This window comes from Gorilla gorilla, chromosome 3, assembly GCF_029281585.2.
Source record: "Gorilla gorilla gorilla isolate KB3781 chromosome 3, NHGRI_mGorGor1-v2.1_pri, whole genome shotgun sequence".
NCBI lineage: Eukaryota > Metazoa > Chordata > Mammalia > Primates > Hominidae > Gorilla > Gorilla gorilla.
This window is the reverse complement of record NC_073227.2, coordinates 112,908,232-112,929,744: the sequence shown is the minus strand read 5'-3', so window position 1 is coordinate 112,929,744 and position 21,513 is coordinate 112,908,232. Positions and strand designations below refer to the sequence as shown.

Sequence of the window (21,513 nt, the reverse complement as noted above, 5' to 3'; positions counted from 1 at the left end):
TGAAAGAGGGGAAAAATCTAAAAAAATTATGGGTAAAAATTTCCCCAAATTTCAAGAAGCTAGTATTAAATTCATATATTCAATAAGTTCAATGAATCTAGTTAGCAGAAACCTGAAGGCATCCATTCCTAGACAGATCATAGTCAAACTACTGACAGACAGGGCCAAAGAAAAAAACTTAAAGGAAACAAGAGAAATATAACTCATCAGTTACAATGAAACCATAATAAATTAGCAGCTGATGTTTTACAAGAAACAAAAGAGGCCAGAAGACAGTGGAAAGACACTGCTTAAACAAAAAACAAACAAACAAACAAAAAAATCTGTCAACCAAGAATCCTACATCCAGGAAAACTATCCTTCAAAATTGAAGGTGAAATCACAATATTACCACATTTTAAAATACTGAGAGAAGCTGTTGCTAGCAGATTTTTCTTCCAATAAACACTAAAGCAGCACTCATTCTGAAAGGAAATCAGACACTAATTTGAATCCACTCAAACAAATGAAAGAAATGGAAAAGATAATTATGCGGGCAAATATGAAGATAGTGTACATAGTTTATTTTCTCTTTTGTTTAACTGATTTAAAAGGAATGCATAAATCACAATTACAAAACTGTGTTGTTGAACATACAACATATAAAGACAATAACAGCATAATAACAGTGAGTAGAAATAACAACAGTGGGTAGAAGTAGTTATTCGAGCAATATTGTGTATCTTACTGGAATCAAGTTAATATTAACCTGAAGTAGACTGTGATACATTAAGGCACATATTGTAATACCTAGCACAAATACAAAATAATTCATAAATATATAGTACAAAAACTAATGAGGAATTAAAATGACACATTTCAATTTATATATTTAACAAAAAGATCACAGTAAAAAAGAATAGCCAGAATAATATGATAAGGTATAGAAATAAAAAGCACAATTCAGGCAAAAATCCAATGATATGAAATATTACAATAAATATAAATAATTTAAACACCTATAGTAAATGGCATAAATTTTGAGACTGGATTAAGAAAAAAGATCTAATCTTATGCTGTCTGTAAGAGAAACACTTTAAAACACAAATACAAATAGGTGGATGGTATAACGATGAACTGCATGCAATGGTAACCATAAAAGAATTAGTGTAGCTACACTGATATTATGAACTGAATTGTTTCCTCTCAAATTTATATGTTGAAGCCCTAAGCTTCAATGTGATGGGTTTTTGAAGATGGTGTCTTTCAGAGGTAATTGGATTTAGATGAGGTCAAGAGGCAGAGCCCTCATGATGGGATTAATGTCCTTAGAAGAAAAGGCATCAGAGAGCTTGATCCTTTGGGTTTTCATGCTTTGTGTTTCTCCCTGCCCCACCCTACCTCCGTATGTATCAAAGAAAGACCATGTTAGGATACAGTGAGAAGGCAGGCATTTGCAACCCAAGGAGAAAGCCCTTACCAGGCACTGGAACTGTTGGCACATTGTTCTTGGACTTTTAGTCTCCAGACTTTTAAGAAATGTATTACTATTGTTTAAGCCACCCAGTTTATGGTATTTGGTTGTGGTAGCCTGACCAGACTAAGATAATTAATAGCAGACAAAATAAGTTTTAAGGTAAATGAGGTTACTGAAAGAAAAAAAAAACATAGTAAAGTATAAAAGACTAAATTCATCAGTAAAATATAATAATTCTAAACATGTAAATACCTGAAACTGAGACCTAAATATGTGAGGCAAATCTAGATGATAGAATCAAAGATAGAGTAGGGAATTCAATAATAAAATGCTATTGATTTTAATACCCACTTTCAGTTATTAATAGGCAAGAAATCAGCAAGGAAAGACAATACCAGAACAAGTCTATCAACAAATTTGACCTGTCATCTATAGTACACTCTACCCTATAATAGCAGATACACATTCTATCAAGCACACATGAATATACTCCAGAACAGAATACACTGGACTATAGAGTAAGTGGCAATGAATCAAGAATGATTGAAATCATACAGTATTCTATCTGGTGACATAGGGAAAAAACAGAAATAAAGATACAGAAATTTGAGAAGTCCACAAATATTCAGAAATTAAACAATGCACCCATTGATGAAAGAATAAATTACAAGACAAAATTGGAAAAAAAATTGTTGAACTGAATAAAAGCAGAAATACAACATGTTTACATTTATAGCAATCAGGTAAAGCAGTGTTAATTGCAAAATTATGGCTTTAAACGACTTTATTGGAAAAGAAAAAAATATCCTAAGTCAATAACCTAAGTTGCTAACTTAAGACAGAAAAAACGCAAATAGTTCTCATTCATATTTGGAAGCTAAAAGAAAACTGGTCTCATGGAAGTATAAAGTAGAACTGAGGATACTGGCAGCTGGGACGTGTAGAGAGGAGGCAGGATAGGAAGAAATTTGTCAAAGCACACGTAATTACAGCTAGATAAAATGAATAAGTTCCAGTGTTCTATAGCACTGTAGGATGACTATAGTTAATAATAATATATAGTTTCAAATAGCTAGAAAGAGGATATGGAATGCACCAACAAACACAGAAAAATAACTGTTTGAAGTGATGGATATGATAATAACCCTGATATAATCACGATATATTATATGTATCTCAACATCACTATGTATCACATAAATATGCAGAATTATCATGTGCCAAGTAAAAAAGTTTAAAAAACAAAAATAACACAAATTAAACAGAAGTAAGGAAATAATAAAGATCAAAATCAGTGAAATAAAAAAGAAACAGAAAGGAGAAAAATCACTACAATCAAAAGTTGATTCATTTGCTAGACTGACAAAAATTTAAAGAAGGTACAGATTGCCAAAATGTGGAATGAAAGAGAACCTCTCTACCAACAAGACAGGATTATAAAAAAAATTATCAACAACTTCATGTTAGCAGAGCAGATAAAATAGACAAATTCCTAGAAAGACACAAAGCATCAAACTCACTCAGCGATGAGAAAAATCTGAATAGATCAAAGCAAGTAAATAATTGAATAATTCAAAATCTTATTGCAAAAAATCTTCAGAACATACTGCTAACTTCTATCAAACATTTAAAGAAGGAATAATACCAATCCTTCACAAAGCCTTCTAGAAAACAAAAGGGAAAGGCAGACTTCCCAAGTTATTTTGAAGTCATTATTAAAATACCAAAGAAATACTAAAACATCACAAGAACAGAATATCACAGGTCAATATATCTCATGAATACAGATTCATGAGTCCTTAACAAAGTATTGGCAAACTAAATTCAGTAATAAGTAAAAAAGATTTTACTCCATAACCTTTAAAGACTTATCCCAGGAATGCAAATTTGGCTGAACATCTGAAAATCAATTAATGCAACATACCATCTCAACAGAATGAAGGATAAAAACCACATGATCACCTCAATGAGCAAGTAAAGTATTTCAAAAAATTCAGCATCAATTATGATTAGAAACCCTCAACAAACTATGAGTATTAGGAAATTTCTTCAACATGATAAATAGCATCTTTGGAAAATATACAGCTAACATCATATTTAAAGCTCAATGGCTAAATGCTTGCCACCTAATATTAGAAACAGGAAATGATTTTCACTTTCAAAATTCCATTCACCATTGTTCTGGAGGTTCAAGCCACTGCAACCAGAAAATGATAAAAGAAAGAAAAGGCATCTAGATTTAAAAGGAAGGATTGTAAATGTATTTATTTGCATAACATGATCCTACTTGCAGAAAATCCTGACAGATCCACAAAAACTTTCACAACAAACAATTGAGTTCCTCATGGCCATAAGTTTTCAGATCAAAATACCAAAAATAGAGTTTATTTATTAGCAAGAACAATATAACTACAAGAAATGATTCCGTTCACAATATCAAAATAAATAAAATCCTAAGATAACCTAATAGAAGAGCAAGATTTGTATAATGAAAACCAAAAAATCTTTCTGCATAGAAATTAAAGCAGATATAAATAGGTGGATATGTATTCTAAATTCATAAATTGAAATACTCAATATTGTTAAGATGGTAATCATCCCCAAATTGATTTATACATTCAACAGAATTGTTACTGATTTCCCAGCATGCTATTTTTCAGCAACTGGCAAGCTGACACCAATATTTATATGAAAACAAGGAGAACTCAATAACCAAAAATAAGTCAGTAGAAAGAAAAAAAAAATGTTGGAAAACTTACAGTTCAAGATTTCAAAACTTGCCATAAAGCTACAATATGGTACTAGCATAAAGACAGGAATTTAGATCAATGGAAGACGAGTATTCTGAAATAGACTCCTATATTCATGGTCAATATACTATCAACAAAAGTGCCAAAATAATTCAACAGGGGAAATGATAACCTTTCTAAGAAATAGTTCAGGTTAAATTGGATTGCCCCATGCCAAAATAGTGCCTCATACCATACTCAAACACAAACACAAAATAATGGATAGACTTACATATAAAAGTTAAATATAGGCATTTTCTAGAAGACATGAAAAAAAATCTTAATGACCTTGGACTACATTCTTAGATACAATATCAAAGCTAAACACATAAGTTTAAAAAATAACTGCAGCAAAATTTTTAATTTGCATTTTAAAATACTTCACTAAGAAAATAGGGGGAAAAATCATGGACTAGGAGAAGATATTTGCAAACATGTATCTGATTAAAAAAACCTATCAACATTACAAAGGAATACTTCAAAATAAATACGATTGTCAAAAAACCTCAAATAAATATGTATGCATGATTTGAACAAGCACTTCATCAAAGAAAATACACAGATGTCAGTAAAAAGATACTCAATGTCACTAATCATTAGAGAAATACAAAGTAAAACAATAATCAGATACCACTTCACATATTTTACAAAAGTGGCAAAAATGTGAAGAAATTGGTGGGAATGTGAAATGGTACACAAGCTTTGGAAAACAGCTGTCCAGTTACATAAGAAGGTAAACATTAATGTATCGTAAAACTGAGCAATTTCTCCCTAAATATCTACCCTAGTAAGATGCTATGACTGAATGTTTGTGTCCCCTCAAAAGTTCGTATGTTGAACACTAACGCTCAGTGTGGATTAATTTTAATACAGGGCCTCTAAGGAGGTAATTAAGGTTAAATGATGGCATAAGGATGGAGTCCTTATCTGATAGGATTAGTGTCTTTCTAAGCAGAGAAATCAGAGGGCTTGAGCACACTCTGTTTTCATGCACACACAAAGAAGAGATCATATGAGTACATATAAAGAGGGTGGCTCTCTGAAACCTAAGTGGAGAGTCCTCAACAGACTTCAGCCCGGCTGGCACCTTGATCTTGGACTTCTCAGACTCCAGAACTGTAAGAAAATAAATTTCTGTTGTTTAAGACACCCAGTCTGTTGTATTTTATTATGGCAGCCTAAGCAGGCTAAAACACACACACACACACACACACACACACACACACACACACACATACACACACACATATACACACACATATATACACACACACATATATATATACACCTACACACACGCACACACACACACACACACAGACTCTTCAATAAATATTCATTACAGCACTTTTCCTAAGAGAAACTGGAAACTAAGTTTCTTCAATTATTGAATGGAAAAACAAAATGATATATCCCTATAATAGAACACTATTCATCATTAAAAGAAAAAAATATTGTCACTTGCTACAACATAGATAAACATCAAAACTCATTCTAAGATGCCAGACACAAAAGATTTTGTATTATCTAATTCCATTTAATGAAATGCCCAGAAGAGGGTAATCTATAGAAACAGTTCGTGGTTGGCTTGAAGGTAGTATGGAACTGTCAATTGATTGGACTTGAGAGAGCTTGTTGGGTGATGGAAAATTTCTACAACTGGATTTTGGCGATGGCCATATAACTCTGTAAACTTACTATTAATACTTTAATTGTACATTTTAATAAGATGAACTAAGTGATGTCTCAGTACAGCGTGAAGGACGAGGAAGTGGAAAATGAGGGGGAAGGGAAAGGAAAAGAAGAAAATGGTAAAAAACAGAAGTGGAGCATCTGAGTTCTCAGAATTGGATATCCTTACTAAGGTGGGCAGAATGATACTTCTGTTACATGTAGTGAAATATTTAGAGACAGGTATGATCGTCATGTTTAGGGTTAAAAGTGGAACAATATCACACACATAAAGTGGGTCTTAAATAAGACAGAGATGCCTTTCTCTTACTCATAGCAGTCCAGCCAGGGCAACTCTTCTCTACAGGAGAATCATGTTCCTCCTATCTTGTTGCTCAGTCATCCCCTAATGCGTTGTCCCCATCTGCCTGGTAAAAACTGGGTCCCAGCAACGTAAATATTCCAGGTCATTGAAAGGGGGTGAGTGTCAGTCTAAGGCAAAGAGCTTGTGTTTAAGTTGGAATGACTTGGAAGTTGTCCACACCTCCGTTCACATTCCATTGGCCCTCTGTATAGGATCAAGGAAAGGTATGAAACGTAGTCTTATTTGGGGGACCATAAACCCAGCTAAAACTCTGCTACTGTAGAAGAGGGTAAGGGACTCTTTTGAATAGTTTAACATTGTGGGTGCAAAGTTTATTAAAATTATGGTAACAGATAATAGTGATAATCCACATACATTTTCAATAGTAAAGAGATTATGCCTAATTAACAGATACACTGGCTCTCTTTTCAAGATCAGAGTTTCTAAATAAAATCAGATATGCAGATAAACTGCATCTATAGTGTGTGTAATTTCGATTTAAAAATGAATTTTCAAAACAAGGCAGGGTGTGAAAATGTAAGTGACTGCAAGTAGTGGTCAGATAATTGAAGAAGGTATTCTCAAAGATACGACAGTTACATGATAAATGGAAATAAGGTACTAATGTGGTCACGAGAAGAAAGAAAAATTATAGTGATCTAATATTATTATATATATAATATATATTATTTCCAGTAACTGTTGTACACTCTGCTTTCCACTGGAGAGCCACATCACTTTTGCCCTTTCATCATTCAGGTCTCTGCTCAAAAGTCATCTCAAAAAGTGATTTTCCTGACCACTTTATTTTAAATGGCACCCCACCATCATCATGATTATGCCTAGTATGCTACTTCATTTTTTTTATACTAACTCTTCAATCTGGAATTGTCTTTATTATTTTTTTTATTCAACTAGAATATACATTCCCAGAGAGCAAGATATTGTGTTTTACACTGGTACCATGAATTCCTAGACTAATACGTGTCACATAGACACTCGATAAATATTTGTTACATTAATTAAATTAATGAAAACTTAACCACATAGTAAGGTTCTCAACAAGAATGAAATAATGTTAAATAACCTCGAGCAGACTGTTATATATTTGGTACCAAATATTGGGGATACACTAAGCATGTAAGGAAAAACAAGTATTTCAAGCTGTGTGTGAAGAACAGAAAGTAAGCATACCAACATCAGTGCTTCTCAAAATCCTCTAACACTTCATCTTTACTGCTAATGAAAACTTTATAACTTACTGTACTTTGTATTATGACTGTTTACGTCTATATTAATGTTATTTATGTCTTTTATTTGCTAAACAACAAATTTTTGAAGCCAGAAAGCACATTGATGCACCTTGGTATTTAGCACTTACAGTATTTTGCAAATTATAAGCTCTCAATATATATTTGGGTGAAAGAATAAATGAACGATTAACAAAGTGGCCAATTTTTACAAATTGAAGAGCTTGTTTTATTCAGAATAAACAAACTTCAATGGCCACTTGTAATAATCAGACCAATAAAAATACTTATGTTAAAACATTATCTCACTTAATGAAAAAAATAGTAACCATAAACTATGCATATAAAGGAACCACAGTACATGATATTGATATTCTTTATCTACTTCTGTCTAACTCAGTTAGGAAACCATCCATGTTTTCATGTAAGAGCACAGCACCATGACACTCTGAGTTATAGCACACAATGCCAAATGTGTAGTAAAAATCCTTTGAGAGAATTAGTTAATACACATGCATAGCACTTTTTATATTATAAAACTTGGGCGCTTATCTCTTTCTTTAATGTGAAAAGCAATTACTCCATTGAAGATGTGGAATAATTATTTTAAAATATCACTTGCTCTTAAAACACAGTGGAGGCATTGTACCTTTGAAGCGGCATCTTTGAACTCAAACCATTTTCATTACTTTTGCTGCATTTTAAAAGAAATAATAAGACTTTGGTATATGAAGGTTGATATCTTTATTAATGTCTTTATTAGTCTTCAATTTTACTTGCTGAATCATGAGTCTTTTCATGCTGAATTCACTATTGCACCACTAGTTTGGGAAAGAGGTGTCCTTGAAGTTGGGAATAGGACACAGATCTTGAGAGAAAAGTTACTGTTTCTGTCCTTGCAGCACGATGTTTACATTCTCAATATCTTCCAACCCCTACTTCCCATTTTTCTATCAGTCGCAAGGATTTATTTTTGAATATACCTGATTCTGTTGCTTAGACTCTTTCCCCTTTCAGAAAGGAAAGCAGAGCTTCTACTTTTCCCTTTCATTAATTTTTTTCCTTCCCCCCTCAACTTGCCATCCTTAGTTATAAGTCACCTCTTTTTCTACTGAACTTTGTATTTTGTTTCTCCTTCACAGAACTTACACATATTGCCTTGTTATCCTATTGTTTACGCACACATTTTTCATCTTCATTCATAGTTTAAAGCTTTGGAAGAGGTAGAGTGCTTCTAAGTTACCTCTACATTCTTCACTAATTCTACCTCAGTGTCTTGTGCCGAAAGGCTGAACAATGTTGAATTAGTGATGGAGTTGAGAACCTTATTATACTGATCACATCTTGTAAGACCTTTCCTACTCTTCTGCCTGCTCTACTGCCTGGTGTTTGGCCATTTGCTGTTCATTAGCACTTATTTAATGAGTAAGTCTGGGAAATAAAAAGATATGAGATGCAAACAGGCCTGTTGTAACTCGTTACTTTCTCATTATTATTCTAGGTAATAGGTGACAGAAAGTTATCAAGCAAAAGAAAATCTTGGCTATGAAAAATGTTCACCAGTAACTTGCGGTTCTTCCCCATCCCCGGTAACTTAATAATGAGTCTAGTTTACACAGTATAACGCTCCTACAAAGAATGAAATAAAGGAAAAATACTGAAAAATTCTTATCACAAAAAATAAAATATTAAAAAATTGTTGAATAACTGATTCATCAACTTCCTTAATCAAAGTAGAGGCTTAAAAGAAGACATTTTAAATATATTCAGCATTAACATTCATGTTTATTTCATTTGTCATATTATTTAAATTAAAAATAGTGATGTTTCCTTGACCCATTTATGCCTAGTGTTCCATTATTGGAACACTAAGCATGTGGGAGTTATTTATATCCTGCTGCTCAAGGTAATTACCAAGGTCTGATTGCAAAAATTCAAAAAATTGCAACCAGGCATAAATGAGTAAGTTCAGACACTCAACTATGCTGTGTATTGGCAATTTGGAGATAAGCTGTGTTTCTGCTCAGACTTACTGCCTTTTTGAAGGGGTGCTGCCACTCAGTATCTCCAACATCATGTCGACCTTTGCTGCAACATTAAAGTGTCCATGAACATACAGATTTTATCTTGCAATGCACAGAAGCTAGAAATCTTTGTGAGGCACTCTTACTGTGTTTTGTAATGTGATACACAGATTGACTTTATAATACAATCAAAGATGTAACACTTTCTCATTAGATTAGACAAATATGAGTTAAATAATGATGTTGGTTAAAATTCCAATAGAAAACAATGGCAACTCAAAATAGGATAATTTAGGTAGGGTTTCTTTTTCAATGGGTTAAATTACGCAGGTCTGGGTGGAGTGCAGCCAACGAAAGGGGAATAGTGCAAAAACCCAGAGCTAGTAGCAGTGAGGTGGTACCAGTTCCAGGCCCAAAGGATAAAGGACAAGACAGTGAATTTCAAGAGAGTGATACAGAGCAGGATGCATCAAGAGATACATCAATTTTGTTTGAGGTACAGTCAGCTTAAGACAACCACACACAGAAGACAGAAAATAAATGCCTTACCTTCTTTCTTCTTCCTCTCACTGAAACATGCCTGAGCCTCCCAATCAGCAGACTTAAAGAGAAACTAGTGTTCTAGCCACTATTCTAAAGGTTCCAGGTGTAATAAGTTAACCTAACCCAGCTGTTGCTCATTTTCTTCATCTGAAAAACGCTAATAAGAATAGTAACTACCTTATACCTCATAAGTCAGTATAAAGATCAGGAGAAAACAAAGTATTTTCAACAGTTCATTGGATGTGATAAGTTATGAATAAATGTCTCTTACTATTGGCTTTATCAAATGAGGCTCTTTTGTAGAAGTGTACAGAAAACTATAAAAGCCACAAAATGAGGTTTCTTTCTTAGGATTCAATAATATATCTCTGTGAATTACTCTGTGTTAGAAGAACAGGAAAATTGAGTAAATTTATTTTCAAAAACAAATTTTGGTATTTATTTTAGTTTTCCTGGAAAGAAGAACACTTATAGGAAAAGCTCTTATGTTTCCATAATTAAATTCAAAATCAGAATTATAGCAGGCGAATTTAAAATCTAAAAAGGGTCCAGTAAAAAAGTCTCCATGCCAAAATATCAGTGAGATCTGCAGGAATACCAGGTTTTCCTTTGGAATACACACCATGTCCAAGGGGAGTATAAAGAACCAAAGCTGATTTAGGTAAAAAAAAAAAACTCACAAGTAATATGGTTGACAAGCAAGGAATGACATTGATGATGGAAATAAATATTTGTAAGGCAACAGAATAAAAATTTGAGTGTCCACAAGAACATATAGTTCCTCAACACAGCAAGCTCCTACCTCCAAATTATTTTCCCATATGAAATAGCTTGGAATGCTATTCCCTTCATATTTTCATGTTGTCTACTACTCAACCTGAAATCTTAAAGGTTTTTTGTTTGTTTTTGGCATCCATCATCATCATCTTATAAAAAATGAGCCCTTGATTTTAAATCATACACATTCTACCTGTTATTTTAGTATCATTATTTTATGTCACTTGTTTCCACTACAAATAAAATTATCAACTGTTCTAGATCTCTTTGTATATTGCCCCTAGTAGACTATACATTCCTTGAGTACTTGAGTTAAATTTGTCTAACTCATCTGTATAAATCCCAATCTAGTGTACAGTGAATAAGAAGTATCCTACAAATAAGTGAACAATTATGATTCTTATTTTTGAAAGAATAAATTGACCTTGGAAATTCCTAGTTTCCGTCATTTGGCCTCCCCTTCTCTTATTTAAGCGTTAAGCAGTTTCCAAAGAAAGAAAATGTACACTGGTGTATTAGTCCATTTTCATACTGCTATAAAGAACTGCCTGAGACCAGGTAATTTATAAAGGAAAGAGATTTAATAGACTCACAGTTCAGCATGGCTGGGAAAGGCTTCAGGAAACTTACAATCATAGCAGAAGGTGGAGGGGAAGCAAGGCATCTTCTTCACAAGGTATCAGGAAGGAGAAATGCTAAGCAAGGGGAAAGACCCCCCTTATAAAACCATCAGATCTTGCGAGAACTCACTCACTATCAGGAGAACAGTGTGGGGGAAACTGCCTGCATGATTCAATTACCTCCACTTGGTCTTTTCCTTCACAGGTGGGGAATATGGAGCTTATGAAGATTAAAATTCAAAATGAGATTTGGGTGGAAACACGAAGCCTAACCATATCAACTGGTGATTTATTCTGTGCTCACATGGATCCCTGGCATAAATTGTGGGTAAGCTGAAGGACAGTGGTTTGACATAAAGCCTGCCTGTTTCCATTTTGTCAGACATAATAAATAGGATTAAAAAATATTTTATTTTAAGTTCTGAGATAGATGTGCAGGACATGCAGGGTTGTTACATAGGCAAATGTTTGCCATGGTGGTTTGCTGTACCTGTCAGCCCATCACCTAGCTATTAAGCCCCACATGCCTTAGTTATTTATCCTGATGCTTTCTCTCTCCATAACCCCCAAATGTCCCCTCCCTGTTCCCCTCCCTGTGTCCATGTGTTCTTATTGTTCAGCTCCCACTTATAAGTGAGAACAGGTGGTGTTTGGTTCGCTGTTCCTGTGTTAGTTTGCTGAGGAAAATAGCTTACAGCTCCATCCATGTCCCAGCAAATGACATAATCTAATTCCTTTTTATGGCTGCATAGTATTCCATCGTGTATATGTACCACATTTTCTTTATCCAGTTTATCATTGACGGTCATTTGGATTGATTCTATGTCTTTGCTATTGTGAATACTGCTGCAATGAAGATATGCATGCAAGTATTTTTATAATAAAATGATTTATATTCCTTTGGGTATATACCCAGTAATGAGATTGTTGGGTTAAATGGTATTTCTGGTTTTAGTTCTTTGAGGAATTGCCACACTGTCTTCCACAATGGTTGAACTGATTTGCATTCCCACCAACAGTGTAAAAGTGTTCCTCTTCCTCCACAGTCACACCAGCATCTGTTGTTTCTTAACATTTTAATAATTGCCATTCTTACTGGCTTGAGATAATATCTCATTGTTGTTTTGATTTGCATTTCTCTAATGATCAGTGATGTTGAGTTTTTTTTCATGTTTTTGGCCATATAAATGTTTTTTTATTTTATTTTTGAGAAGTGTCTGTTCTTGTCATTTGACTACTTTTTAATGGAGTTGTTTTTCTCTTCTAAATTTGTTTAAGTTCCTTGTAGATTCTGGACATTAGACCTTTGTCAGGTGGATAGATTGTGAAAATTTTCTCCCATTCTGTCGGTTTTCTGTTCTGATGGTAGTTTATTTTGCTGTGCAGAATCTCTTTAGTTAAATTATATTTATTTGTCAAATTCTGCTTTCGTTGCAATTGCTTTGGGCGTTTTCTTCATGAAATCTTTGTCCCTGCCTCTATCCTGAATGGTATTGCCTAGATTTTCTTGTAGGGTTTTTATCATTTTGGGTTTTACATTTAAGTCTTTAATCCATCTTGAGTTAATTTTTGGATAAGAAAGGGGTACAGTTTCAGTTTTCTAAGTATGGCTGGCCAGTTTTCCCAGCACCATTTATTAAATAGGGAATCCTTTCCCCATTGCTTATTTGTGTCAGGTTTGTTTAAGATCAAATGGTTGTAGATGTGTACTCTTATTTCTGAGATCTCTGCTGTGTTCCATTGGTCTGTGTGTGTGTTTTCTGTCAGTACCATGCTGTTTTGGTTACTGTAGCCTGTTGTATAGTTTGAAGTCAGGTAGTGTGATGGCTCAACTTTGTTCTTTTTGCTTAGGATTGAATTGGCTGTTCAGGCTCTTTTTTGGTTCCATATGAATTTTAAAGTAGTTTTTCTAATTCTGTGAAGAATGTCATCGGTAGTTTAATGGGAATAGCATTGAATCTATACATTGCTTTGAGCAGTATGGCCATTTTCATAATATTGATTATTCTTATCCATGAGCATGGAATGTTTTTCCATTTCTTTGTGTCCTCTCTGATTTCTTTGAGCAGTGGTTTGTAGTTCTCCTTGAAGAGGTCCTTCAGTTCCCTTGCTAGCTGTATTCCAAGGTATTTTATTCATTTTGTAGCAATTGTGAATTGGAGTTCATTTATTATTTGACTGCTTGTCTATTGTTTGTGTATAGAAATGCTTGTTATTTTTGCACATTGATTTTGTATCCTGAGACATTGTTGAAGTTGCTTATTAGCTTAAGAAGCTTTTGGACTAAGATGATGGGGTTTTCTAGATAGAAGATCATGTCATCTACAAACAGAGACAGTTTGACTTCGTCTCTTCCTATTTGAATAACCTTTATTTCTTTCCCTTGCCTGATTACCCTGGCCAGAACTTCCAACACTATGTTGAATAGGAGTCGTGAGACAGGGCATCCTTGTTTTGTGCGAGTTTTCAAGTTGAATGCTTCCAGGTTTTGCCAATCCAGTATGATACCGGCTGTGGGTTTGTCATACACACCTGTTAATATTTTGAGGTATGTTCCATTGATATCTAGTTTATTGAGAGTTTTTAACATGAAGGGATGTTGGATTTTATCAAATTCCTTTTCAGCATCTATTGAGATAATCATGTGGTTTTTGTCTTTAGTTCTGTTTATGTAATGAATTATGTTTATTGATTTGTGTATGTTGAAACAGCTTTGCATCCCAGGGATGACACCTACTTGTTCATTGTGGATAAGCTTTCTGATGTGTTGCTGAATCCGGTTTCCCAGTATTTTATTGATGATTTTTACATCGATGTTCATCAGGGATACTGGCCTGAAGCTTTTCCTTTTTTCTTTTTCTTTCTTTCTTTTTTTCTTTTTTTTTTTTTTTAAATCTCTGGCAAGTTTTGGTATCACAGTGATGCTGGCCTCATAAAATGAGTTACAGTGAAGTCCCTCCTTTTCAATTGTTTGGAATAGTTTCAGAAGAAATGGTTTCAGCTACTCTTTGTACCTCTGGTAGAATTCAGCTATAAATCTGTCTGGCCCTGGGCTTTTTTTCCTTGGGAGGCTATTTATGACTGCCTCAATTTCAGAACTTGTTATTGGTCTCTTCAAGAATTCAACTTCTTCCTGGTTCAGTCTTGCGAGGGGGTATGTGTCCAGGAATTTATCCATTTCTTCTAGATTTTCTAGTTTATTTGCATAGAGGTATTTATAGTATTCTCTGATGGTTGTTTGTATTTCTGTGGGGTCAGTGACAGTATCTTTTTTATCATTTTTCTTGTGTCTATTTGATTCTTCTCTTTTCTTTATTATTCCAGCAGGTGGTCTACATTTTTAAATAAATAATAATAAATCCTGGATTTATTTTTGAAGTGTTTTTCATGTCTCTATCTCCAGTTCCTCTCTGATCTTGGTTATTTCTTGTTTTATGTTAGCTTTGGGGTTTGTTTGCTCTTGGTTTTCTATTTCTCTTAGTTGTGATGTTAGGATGTCAATTTGACATCTTTCTAGCTTTTTGATGTGGGCCTTTAGTGCTATAAATTTCCCTCTTGACACTGCTTCAGCTATGTCCCAGAGAATCTGGTATGTTTTCTCTTTGTTCTCATTAGTTTTAAAGAACTTCTTGATTTCTGCCTTGATTTCATGATTTATCCAAAAGTCATTCAGGAGCAGGTTGTTCAATTTCCATTTAGTTGTATGGTTTTGAGTGAATTTCTTAATCTTGAGTTTGAATATGAGTTCACTGTTGTCTGAGATATTGTTTGTTACGATTTCAGCTATTCTGCATTTGCTAAAGAGTGTGTTACTTCTAATTATGTGATGAATTTTAATGTAAGTGCCATGCTCTGCTAAGAATGTATATTCTGTTATTTGTGGGTGGAGAGTTCTACTGATATCTATCAGGTCCACTTGATCTGTGGCAGATCCTGTCTAGACTGCCTCTTCAGGCTGGACCCTGACTGATCCTTCCTCACTGGATGGGGCCTCCCTGCAGGAATTTCAGCAACTTCAGGCAGGAGTGTAGGGACAGAGCTCTGGTCTCTCTGGGGTTGAGCCCTTTGGGGGAGGGACAGCTGCGGTCTCCATGGGTCAACAGACTTAGTCTTTCCTGGTGGCTCTGAGGAATCTAGGCAGTCCAGATGTATGGGAGTCCCCCCAGCACAGTGCACTTCCTCTACCAAGGGGCAGCCAGAGTGCTTTGTTAAGAGGTCCTGCATCTTATGCCTCCTGACTGGGTGAGACTCTCCAACAGGGGTCACCAGATACCTTTTACAGGAGCATTCCTGCTAGCATCAGGTCGGTTTCCCTCTGGGATGGAGATCCCGGAGGAAGGAGCAGGCAGCCATCTTTGCTGTTCTGCAGCCTCCACTGATGACACCTCCAGGTGTGGGAGGGGCCCAAGTGAATAGGGTCTGAAGTGGACCCCCAGCAAACCACAGCAGCCCTACAGAACAGGGGCCTGACTTTAAAAGAAAAACAAACAACAGAAAGCAGCATCAACAGCATCAACGAAAAAGTCCCCATAGTCAGTAATCAGTTCAGTCTTTTTACACAATCCCGTAGTTCTTGAAGTTAATATAGAGATAAAACTTTGAACTGTGCAACACAATTCTAAACACTAAAGCTTACTGAACAAATAAATATAACATAATAAAAGCAGGATTTGTGAGCAGGTAGAATGAGGCTAATATGACAACTTCTTATCCCTTGACCTGTAAGAATGTGACCTTTTCTGTTTTGTGTATTAAATTTTAATCCTCTAGTTACCCTCTCTCACCTGAGCCCTCTATACCTTGCTCAGGTTTAATAACATGAATGAGTACATGAGACCACTTTCTGTTTGTATAAGTATACATTCAAAAATACAAAAATATTTCTTAGCATTCAAGGTAATACTATTCAAGAATATTCTCTATACTAAGATTGTTTCTGACTTTGATTTGTGAACTGCTTCCCCACCTACACCCTCCCCTAAAATACATTCTTAGAAATGTATATATAAATATATATAAATATAAATATATATAAATATAAATATATATATAAATATAAATATATATAAAGATATATAAATATATAGATATAAATATATATAAATATATATATATATAAATGAAGTATTGCCCTGTCACCCAGGCTGGAGTGCAGTGGTGCAATCTCGCCTCGCTGCAACATCCACCTCCCAGGTTCAAGCGATTCTCCTGCCTGAGCCTCCGGAGTAGCTGAAACTACAGGTATATGGCACCAGGCCCAGCTAATTTTTGTATTTTAGGTAGAGATGGGGTTTCACCGTGTTGGCTAGAATGGACTCGATCTCTTGACCTCGTGATCCATCTGCCTTGGCCTCCCAAAGTGCTGGGATTACAGGCGTGAGCCACGGTGCATGGCCTGGAATATATATTTTTTATATATAGTAGACATTTTAATGTATATTTATGTTTGAAATATAGCTTAAGAAATGGACTTAACCCATCTAACCATCATATCACGTTAGTCTATCAAAGACAAAAAAGTAAATCTGTTTTGAAGTGAGGCATAAATTCTTAAGAAAATAACATGATATCATGTGTTTTTGAAGTACAGTACAAGAAATTCAAATAAGCAAATGACTGAGTTTTTAAAGTTAATATTTGCCTATGTATAATTGCAATGAAATGAGCAAAGAAATGAGCAAAGCATAGAAAGATAAACTTTTAAACAATCATGTCAGGTATAAATTTGCCAGAGATGATCCATCTTTCAAAGCATAAAGCTTTCCTTGAATTAATTTCTTTTTTTTTTTTTTTTTTTTTTTTTTTTTTTCCACCAGTTGTCAAATGATCCTTTATTGAAATATTTTCCTTTGTGCTTAACTGGCTGGGCATTCCACAGCACCACTGTTGATGTCATCGATGATGTCATGAGGGTGGCGGCCATCAACATTACAGCCCACAGACTGGGCAGTCCCCAGGATCTCTTTAATGGTTCCAGAGAGTTCTCTGGCTAAGGATCGGTGCCGCATCTGTCGAGCAATGTTGACGATCTCATCAAAAGTGATATTCCCACTGTGTTTAATGTTTTTCTGTTTCTTTCTGTCTCTTGGTGGTTCCTTGAGGGCTTTGATGATCAGGGCAGAGGCAGAAGGCACCACCTCAATCTGGGCCTGTCTGTTCTGAATGGTCAGTTTCACTGTAATCCTCAGGCCCTTCCAGTCACCCGTTGCCTTGGCAATGTCATCACCAACCTTTTTTGGAGACAGACCCAGGGGGCCGATCTTGGGGGCCAGGGCAGAAGTGGCACCGACTTCACCTCCGGTGCACCTCAGGTATACGACTTTGATCTCGTTGGGGTCGAACTTCGGCGGCATGGTGGAGGCGGCTGGTGTCGGATGAACCCGGATTCGGGACGACCGAAGGAAGTTGCACCTTGGCCTCCTCCGAGCCGAAAGCCGAGAGCGAATTAATTTCTATATTCAACCTTCACATATATCACTCTCCTACAACACTATGTTGCTCTACAGCCGAATTCCATTTAGCTATGACTCAGTGCCTTATTTACTTCACTGATTGTATTAAGCCTACACAAATCATCAGAAAGCTTTAATTTGGCCTCCATGGCCTTTCTCTACTTCCCAGAAATGGTAACAAGGTATTTTAAATCCTCCCAACCCTAAGTACACATGTTGCAACATCACTACTATTTGCCAAATAAATTACACTACATGTATAATTCTCATCTTCCTGTGCTGACTAGCAGAACCAGCCCAAGGAAAGAGAGAGAGAGAGAGACAGAAAGAAAGAAAAAAAAAAGCAAAAGCATTTCATTATATATATTTAAAACCACAGCACTCAAAATCTTGGTAAGGAAAGTCCCATTTGGGCAAAAATATGTCGCTGACTACGCAGGTAATAAGGTTAGGCTCAGAGGTATCCATGGGAACCACTAATAAAAGTACTAGAATATGTTTGGGAAGGAAATATTGGAAGGGGTGAAAACTTACTGAGGGACACATGCGATGGTGCTAAATCATCACATACAGCACTATCATTAAAATGTAATTAGATTAGTGGAGGAACCCATCTACCATATTTACAATCCCATATAATCATTACACAATAATCACATAATCATATTAATGTTATGGAGTATGTATTTATCCTCATTTTACATGTGAAGAAACTGAGACTCAGAAATAGTAGGTGTGTTCAAGGGCCCATAGATAATAATACATAGAGCAGAATTCATACATAAAGGCAGGTATCTAATTCCATGGGCTATGAACTTAATATATGTTTTTCCCTGCAAGGTAAATGACACCAAGTTTAAGATTTACATACCAAACTAAATGTAGACATTTTGAGTGTCTGCAGTATAATATGGAGAGTCAGGGATTAAAAGGGGGCTAAATAAAGTGTCTAAAAATAGCACTATAATGGGAAGGCAAAAAGAAGAGAGGTACACATAGGTCAGGACCTAACACAAGGTTACAGAGTAAAGGCCAAATTAACCATGTAAGACGACAGGGCAGCCAATGGAGAGCATGACAGTGTGCAGAGTAGTTGGCACAAGACTGAATGCTCACAGGCACCCAAAAGGTACTGACAGATTCATTTTCTTTTTTTTCCCAGAATATGCAATTTCCTATTGCACGCTGGCTTATTGCATGTTCCTTTTAAAAGAGAGCTTTTCTGTAATAATTATTTTGAAAATTACAAGATAACAAACTATTGCATGAGTCCCAAAAGACTATTCAGTGTGATTCCCATAAACCTCATTACACTTGTCAAGGACAACAAAAAATAGGTGTTAAATGTGAAAGTAAATGTCAGCTTGCTATTTCTTCTAAAATTAACCAGGTAAACTGGATCATATAAAAGTTGGATATTGATAATAGTGATAACAGATTGAAAATTCCAAATATACTGAAGTCATCATTGGTTTGTCAACATGAACTTAAACTATTTTATGACTACATAATGATCTCTCATTACAACTGCAGAGTGTAGGTAAATGTGGTTTTTAATCAAATCAACCAGATATTCAGAGTTAATTTAAGATATGTAGTGATTCCTCTAATGAGTCAGTTTCAAAAAAGACTGATTAAAAGTGAATTATGTTACCATATCCATGCACCATACATACAGACATAGAAGAATACAAGAAAGTGATGTGCTATTATTAGGAGAAAAGAATCGGTAGAAGAAAGAACACAGACAACAAAAGAACAAATCTTTACTTCCTTTAAACACAGCTTTCACAGAACGCTGCTAAAGACTCTTCCAAATAAAACAAAATCCAGAGCAGCACAAATTGCTAAAATATATATTTTATGAGGTAACACAACAGATCACAATTGTAGATGGTGAGGTAAAAGTCCTCGAAGCACAAAGGCTATAAAATTATGATGTAGAGGTCTGTAAACATCTGAATTTCAATCCATTCACTGTAGTAGAGACCTGTTACTTCAAGAGTATGATATCAAATGAGGTAAGGGAAAGACATACAAATACAGCAGTAAAACAACAAATAACAGGAAAAAAGATTAGACTATGCAATTTGTATCTTCATTAATATTTTGTTTAAAGGTAAAGTAATAACCTTCTTTAAGAAAGAATGTATTTTCTTCCCCTTCTGCCATGATTGTAAGTTTTCTAAGGCCTCCTCAGCCATGTGGAAGTGTGAGTCAATTAAACTTCTTTACTTTATAAATTAAAAAAAAATAAAAATAAATAAATAAATAAATTTGGTATAATGATCATAAAAAAAAGAAAATACCTCTCCCGAAAAGTATACTTAAAAAGCTAGACCATCTTGTTCCTTCTATTATTAACACAATTAAACCTCAAGTTAAAGGTAGAGGGGAACGGCATGCTTTTTCATGGTTAAAAATCCACAGCTTTCCTCAAATACATTTTTATTCCTGGAGTTATATGCTGTGTTCTTTTGTTTTTTGGTTATCTCCCATTGTAGCTGGCTCAATCTTGGAAGTACTAGGCATTTAATAAGCACTTGAATAAATTAATTTGACTGAGTAATCTCAAAATTAGGTTCTAAATATATAAATTTTTAATTGCTCTTAATGGGAAATTCTGCAGTGGAAAAGGTTTGTGTGAGCTGTTTTTTTTTCTTAACGCATATTGGTGTTGTCTCTAACAAGCATAGAATTATTTGTCCTTTAATACTACATTGATGATGGACACTAAAGATCACACATGAGATAGATTCTAATTCCAGACCTTGTGGCCCAGTCTTTAGAATGTGACAGGCAAGGAGAAAAAGTAATACAGGTTTTGGCAGGAGATTGCTGGGGAAAGGACCAAGCTAAGTATCTTCCCTCATAGAAGAAAACAGGGGGTTTAGTCACTGAGTAGACATCCAGCATCCCTCCTGATGTGCAGGTGTTTGGAGATGGCTGTTCAACAACACGATTTGCTCCTTCCACTAATTCACACATGTAGATGGTCCAGAGTTAACCAGAGCACTGGGATAGACATTGAGACTCAAAGCACAACCTTGACTTTGATGTGGGAAGGAAAGTAGGAATGAAAACAGTGAATAAATGAACGAATGGATGGATGAATGAATGAATGAATAGAAGCATATCCACATGATCTCCTAGTTTTGTTTCTCAGCTCCTACAGACAACAATTCTCAAGTTTAGTTTATTGTCAGACAATTCAGAAAATAAGCTGGAATTGAAGTTATCAAAATTGGTCCAGGAAACACAGGCTGTTGGGGTACATATACTGTAGTATTATGCTAGGAAAGTTGCAGAATCCAGTGTAAGAAGTTTGAAATTAGCAGATTTTTTTGTCACAGTAAAAATGTCATATTAAAGCAGCGGGCAAATAAATGAAATATAAGTGAGAATAATCCCTGGAAAAAAGTGTCAAATAGTGCAACCACACAAATCATTCTATTTACATCTTTGGACTAGCCTATTTAGATTTAATCAATGACCAGAAATATTCACCATGGATGGTAATGTGTTTTGGAGATGTGCTTTTTCCTAATTATATTTCCTTGCACTTTT

The 21,513-nt window shown here is 35.0% G+C and overlaps 2 protein-coding genes across 2 annotated transcripts in view; both read right to left on the bottom strand.

The window, feature by feature from the left end:
• The window catches only part of GRID2 (glutamate ionotropic receptor delta type subunit 2), a 1,455,891-nt gene that overhangs the window by 1,143,845 nt on the left and 290,533 nt on the right, over positions 1-21,513 (bottom strand). The gene's annotated exons all lie outside the window — the stretch shown is intronic.
• On the bottom strand, positions 17,311-17,953 carry LOC134758341 (large ribosomal subunit protein uL11). The gene has a single exon (XM_063705429.1). The coding sequence runs from the start codon at positions 17,845-17,847 to the stop codon at positions 17,350-17,352; it is 498 nt and encodes a 165-aa protein (XP_063561499.1). The 5' UTR covers positions 17,848-17,953; the 3' UTR covers positions 17,311-17,349.

What these genes read in the sequence shown, in the direction of transcription:
- LOC134758341 (XM_063705429.1), bottom strand. Translation starts at nt 17,847, where the DNA reads ATGCCGCCGAAGTTCGACCCCAACGAGATCAAAGTCGTATACCTGAGG.